Source organism: Pipistrellus kuhlii, unplaced genomic scaffold, assembly GCF_014108245.1.
Source record: "Pipistrellus kuhlii isolate mPipKuh1 unplaced genomic scaffold, mPipKuh1.p scaffold_m20_p_17, whole genome shotgun sequence".
Taxonomy (NCBI): domain Eukaryota; kingdom Metazoa; phylum Chordata; class Mammalia; order Chiroptera; family Vespertilionidae; genus Pipistrellus; species Pipistrellus kuhlii.
The window spans coordinates 27,591,559-27,597,197 of record NW_023425482.1 but is presented as its reverse complement, the minus strand read 5'-3'; the positions used below and the strand labels follow the sequence as shown (position 1 = coordinate 27,597,197).

Here is a 5,639-nt window from a genome sequence, read left to right as displayed (position 1 = left end):
CCCCCTCCACCTGCGGCCGGGCCGCCGCCGCCCAGCCCGCGCCCGCCCGGCTCCCTCCCCGCCCCGCGCGCCTCCGCTCACTCCGGCTCCGCTCTCCTCTCCCCTCCGCCTCCTTCTCCGCTAGCATCTCTCCCCCGCTTTCCTCCGCTTTCTTCCTCCTGCGCCTCCTTTTGGATCCTCTCCTCCCTCGCCGCCCAGGAGGCCTCCCTCCTCCTCCTCCTCCTCCTCCTCCTCCGGGCCGCGGGGAGGAGGTGAGCGCTGCGCCCAGGGAATTTGGAGAGGGAGGCGTGCGCGCGCGCGGATGGAAAGCGCAAAGGGGTAGGATCCTGCGCGCCCAGCGGAGAGGGTCAGGGTCTCTGACATTCCTCGCCGGCTGCACCAGCCTCTGACATCCTCTGGTCCGCTCCCCCAGAGCAAGCCTGGACAAGGGGGTGACCCGAAACTCGGACCCTCTGACCGTGCGCTCAGGAGGAGGGTGGGGACTCGGAATAAGGAGTAGGTGCGGGTGAGCGCGCAAGGGCTGCCGCGCTGGGCGCGTTGGGTGGCCCGGGGCCTCGGGGCCCGAGGGCCCGCCTGGCGGCCCGGGATTACCGTGACGTCACGCGGAGCCTCTGGCCGCCTCGGACCCCTCCGGAGTCGCACAGCCTCCCCACCGCGCGCCTTGGGGAACTCGCCGCCTCCTCTCCCTCCCCCGGCTCATCCATGGGCCCTCCTGCCTCCCGGCCCTCGGCAGCCTGTGCAGCGCCTTCGAGAGCGCGGGGCTCGGCGGGCCCGTCTGCCCTGGGCTCTGCCTCTGGGAGCGCCGAGCGGGCGGAGGACCCGGCGCTGGGCACCACCCGCAGCCGCGTAAGGAACTGAGGCAGCGCCCGGCTGGAGGCGCAGGACCGCGGGGGCCGAGGAGGGAGCACGCTAGGAAGAGGGAGGAGAGCCGAGGACAGCCACCATGGCCTTCCCGCACTTTGGACACCCGTATGGCAGCGCTTCCCAGGTAAGAGGCGCCTCTTTTGGGGGGCGGGGGCGACTGGATGGAGGGGGTACCCAGTGCACCCGCCTGTCCCTGAGCACCCTCCTCTCCGATGGGTCTCCCGGGAGACCAGAGGCAGCAGGGACCAGGTAACAAGGTACCACAGTCCACTCTGACATCCTCAGGTCCGCTCCCCCAGCGCAAGCCTGGAAGAAGGGGTGACCCCAAACAGGGACCCTCTGACCCTGCGCTCAGGAGGAGGGTGGGGTCCGGGGAGCTTCCAGACAGGCCCCCTTACTGCACAGAGAGCCGGCTGAGGTGGCCTGGAGGGGCTCAGGGAAGGAGACTTCCATCCCACAGCTGTCCTGCTGCTGTTCGTGGTTGACCTCTGTTCTTCCCTCCCCCCTTCCTTGGGTCCGTCCAAGCTCCTCGCTTCTGGTTCCTTCCATCTTACAGGCCTGTGTGGGCGCTGTGCGGGGACCAGGGTTTCCTGGAGAAATTCTGGGGGTGCCCACCCCTGTTCTCCAGTTTCTCGCCAGAGTGCGGGGTAAAACTTCCTGGGGTCCAGTCCCCGCCCGGCCTCTGACCCCCTCGGTGACCTTGGACAAGCCTGCCCGCCCTTCCTGTCAAATGGGGGTCTGTCTGCCTGAGACAGGATGAAGGTTTCCAGGGCCAACTTCCAGCTCTGCCTTTGCAGGACCCTGTGACGGGGACGGGGCGGGGGAGCCAGCAGAGTGGGTTTCAGAATGTCCTCAGTGGCCGGGCCCCGTGGGAACTGCAGCCTTAGCGATGGCTCAGGAGCGTCTCTGAGGGCTGTTTGGATGAAACTGTCTTCGGATCCCCCCTGTGCAGGGCTCAGCAGAATGCTCAGCCGGCGGTGGCGTTTGGGTGATGTTGAACGAAGGAGCGATCCCGTGTTGGGGTCTCTGACCTCCCATGCCTTCTCTCTCGCCCCCGCCCCCCTAGTTCCTGGTGTCTGCAAACTCCAGCGCCACTTGCTGCGAATCCTCCCCGCGCTCCGTCCCCGATGTGGCCTCGGGCTCCAGCCCGGCGGCCGCAGCTCTCTGCTTAGCTCCCTACGACAGCCGGCTGCTGGGCAGTGCGCGGCCGGAGTTGGGCACGGCCCTGGGCATCTATGGAGCCCCCTACGCAGCCGCTGCGGCTGCCCAGAGCTACCCCGGGTACCTGCCCTACAGCCCAGAGCCGCCCGCGCTGTACGGGGCGCTGGTGAGTGCAGGGGGTGGGACCTGGGGTCTGGGCTCCAGAACCCACCGCCCAGGGGCAGAAGCTTCTGGGGAAACCCACTGTGACGTCTCCAGGGAAACCTAGGAAGGACGCACAGCTCCTTGGAGGACAGGCAGTGGTTGGGGTCTTGGAAAGGGGTTAAGTCACAGTTTGCAGAAGTCCACGCTGTTTAGGAAACATTTGCATCTCTATTCACACATTTGCATCTCTATTCACAGGAGCTAGGCAAGTCCCCTACTCCCCTCAAGGTACAGCTGAGGAAGCTGGGGTCCAGACCTTCCCCAGAGTCACCAAGAGATAGGCAGGGTCAGACACCAGCTCTGCTGGAAACTGAGGCAGGGGAGTCCCCCAGGTGGGGGGAGGGACGCACCAGTGGTAACAGTAGTCATAACCGCTAACGCGTAACTACTGCTTATGCTGCCCCAGACATTCCACCTGCCAGAGCTTTTTCAATAGCCTACGGGGACCATTATCATCCCCGCTGACCGAGGGGAAACTGAGGCATGGTGAGGTTAGCAACCGTTCCCAAGATCGCAAGGCCAGTGCGAGGCCATGGGTACTGGAATTGAGCTTGGACGGACTCCTCTGGAGTTGACATCCTTAGCGCCGACCCCACCTGGTCTCCTCCCCACATGCAGGGAGAACTGAGTCCTTCCTTCCTCCTCCCCCTCCCCTCCCCCCACCAGAACGCCCAGTATGAGTTTAAGGAGACCGCAGGGAGCTTGGCGCCCAGCCTCTCGCAGCCGGGAGCCTATTACCCCTACGAGCCCACGCTGGGGCACTACCCCTATGACCGGTAAGGTGTGGGCGGTAAGGTGTGGGGCACACTGGTGGCTGGCAGGGAAGGTCCTTCCCCATCTGCTGCCTAGGGAGGGCTGATCTGGGCAGCAGCGAGTGGGAAGGGGGATGAGCAGGGAGGGAAGGAAGCAGAGCCCATCCCCAGGCCGCACCCCCCCCTTCTGCCCGCCGCCCCAGGTGGCCGGCCCTTCCAGGACTGTGAGCCGGGTTCCCCCTGCAGGTACCACTCGGCCACGGAGTTGAGCAGCGCAGGGCGCAGGAAGAACGCCACCCGAGAGACCACGAGCACGCTCAAGGCCTGGCTGCAGGAGCACCGCAAGAACCCCTACCCCACCAAGGGCGAGAAGATCATGCTGGCCATCGTCACCAAGATGACGCTCACCCAGGTGTCCACCTGGTTCGCCAACGCGCGCCGGCGCCTCAAGAAGGAGAACAAGATGACCTGGGCGCCCAAGAACAGGGGCGGGGAAGAGCGGAGGGCCGAGGAGGGGGCCCGGGAGTCACCGGGCTGCTGCCTACGGGGTGAGGCCCAAGGTATCCGCCACTGGCACCACCCCAGCTGCCTGCTGCTGCCCTCGGGGTGGGCTTTAGGGAGGGCGCTGCTCGCTGACCCTGGCACCTGGCTCCCCCTGCAGGCCTCAGGGCCTGTGCCCGCAGGTACCCTCTGCCCCGCCTCCCCTACAGAACCAGCTTTGTCTGGACTAAAGTGCCACCTGGGCAGGTCCTTCCTGGCCGCCTAAGCCAAGGAACGCAGCCCCCTCGTTCTTCTCTAAGGCCAGCCCCCTTTAACCCTTTCGCAGTGGAGCACTGTGACCCCTTTAAGAACTCAGGGCCCCCAGAAGCCCTTTCCCAGGATGAATTGCCTGGGTGTCTGGCACCTCTTTAGCTCTTGCTGCTTTACATCCCACACACCAGCCACCTGGGCATGCGGAAACGAGATAGAAATTACCCCCTTGCCTTTTATATGGGTTTCCCCCGCCTGGGGGCTGGGGGCGAATGGAGAGGAGGAGAGGTCTGGTGGGGTGGGGTCCAGGCTGGGGCGGGCGTTCTGTCCCTGGGGCCCTGGTGAGGGCTGGTGTGGTCCTCCTGGTGGAGGACTCCCAGCATGCCCCAGGGCCGGGCACATCTCGCTAAAAGCTTCTGGGGACCGGCACTCCCGCAGATTTCCCCGGGGGCTGGCCTGGCGCTTTTCTCACTCTCTCCTCCCGTCCTGCAGACCTCGCTGCGAGCCGGGAAGCTCAGGGACTCCTCCGGCTGAGTGACCTGGAGGAAGAGGAGGGGGATGAGGAGGAGGAGGAGGAGGAGGAGGATGAAGAGGAGGCAGAGGTCATGGCTATGGACAGGCTCGTGGAGTGCCACAAGGATGCGCAGCCGCTGCCGACCCCATGTGCCCTGGCTCCCCTGGGCCGGCCGGAGCGCAGGGAGTGCGGCCTGAAGGCACCCCGCTTCTCTTTCCCCGAGCCCCCCGGATCCTCGGGAGAAGCTGACTTCCTGCGGGTGGAGCCAGGAGCCCCCGCCCTGACCACGCACTCCCCCTGCGGCCAGAAGCCCCGCATCTGGTCCCTGGCGCACACGGCCACCGCCCAAGGGGCGCCCCCCGCCCCGCCCAAAACCCGCAGCAGCCCCGAGTGCCGCCTGACTCCCCGACAGCCCCCCACAGGCCTCAGAGACTCCGCACCGGACCAGCCTTGTTGCCTCGGAGCCAGAGCCTTCGGGAAGCCCGCGCTGGCGATGCAGGTGCTGCCCCTGAGCTGCGCCTCGTGCCCGCGGCTGAGGGAGGCAGCGGGGCAGTGCCAGTACCCGCCGCCGTCCGGAGCAGAAGGTAGCGGGCCCCCCATGGCGCTGGGACTGTGTCCAAAAGACCCCTGCCTGTGTGCTGCCCCGCCCGTGACATACCCTTCGGGACCCTTGGGCACGGCCAGGTTCCACCTGGCACGGGATGGGCGCACAGCCCTCTTTAAAACGGAAGCTTAGAGAGAGCAGTCCTAGGTTTCCCTCATGTAAAAGCCAAATAACAGTAAAAAGCTCCAAGGGAGGCAGTGGCGAAAGAGATGGGCAGCCTGCCCCTCTGCACTGGCACCTGGGGACCTGCCAGGTGCACCAGGTGGGCACCCTCTGGCACAGGAGCCCTGGTCCCCTGCCTGCCCTGCAGAGGAGGGCGGTGTGCCCCTGCCATGCTTGTGTCCGGGTTTGCTGGGGCTGGGCAGGCCCCTGGGCTCCCGGGAAAGTGGGAAGGCCAGGGCTTATGAGAGAGCTTCCCATCCTCTCTGCAGCCCCGCGGGCACCTGGGGAGGGCAGCCGGGGTTGGTGATGTCCTTGGAGCGCACTTATCTCAAGATCACCCCTAAGCAGGGTGTGACTGCCAATCCGCGTCTCCTCCCCACTGCCCCCTCCCCGCTGGGTCTCTGGCCAGACCTGGCGGGAGGAAGTGTCACCCCACACAGGGCCATTCCCGAGAAATTGGCAGCCTCGGGCCATGAGAGTTCAGCTCTTTGTGGTCTTTTCTCCCAGGATTAGCGGAAACTAGGTTCCATTGTTATTTGAATTTACACACAAAGGGGCCCACGTGTTACCTCTGGCGGGCAAATTACTTCTAGACCTCGGATTCCCCGTGGAGGAGACTCCCCTGGCC

General features: G+C 65.8%; 1 protein-coding gene across 1 annotated transcript; it reads left to right on the top strand.

Annotated features, from left to right (window-relative positions):
• The first annotated feature begins 517 nt into the window (after positions 1 to 517).
• On the top strand, positions 518 to 5,029 carry IRX6 (iroquois homeobox 6). The gene is made up of 5 exons (XM_036440746.2): positions 518 to 988; positions 1,931 to 2,191; positions 2,896 to 3,005; positions 3,228 to 3,541; positions 4,224 to 5,029. Exons 1-5 carry the CDS (start codon positions 944 to 946, stop codon positions 4,979 to 4,981), a joined length of 1,488 nt encoding a protein of 495 aa, XP_036296639.1. The 5' UTR covers positions 518 to 943; the 3' UTR covers positions 4,982 to 5,029.
• Positions 5,030 to 5,639: the final 610 nt, after the last annotated feature.

What these genes read in the sequence shown, in the direction of transcription:
- IRX6 (XM_036440746.2), top strand. Translation starts at nt 944, where the DNA reads ATGGCCTTCCCGCACTTTGGACACCCGTATGGCAGCGCTTCCCAG. An exon ending in CCGCGCTGTACGGGGCGCTG is followed by an intron (nt 2,192 to 2,895) that starts GTGAGTGCAGGG and finishes TCCCCCCACCAG; the next exon opens with AACGCCCAGTATGAGTTTAA. An exon ending in GGGCACTACCCCTATGACCG is followed by an intron (nt 3,006 to 3,227) that starts GTAAGGTGTGGG and finishes TTCCCCCTGCAG; the next exon opens with GTACCACTCGGCCACGGAGT.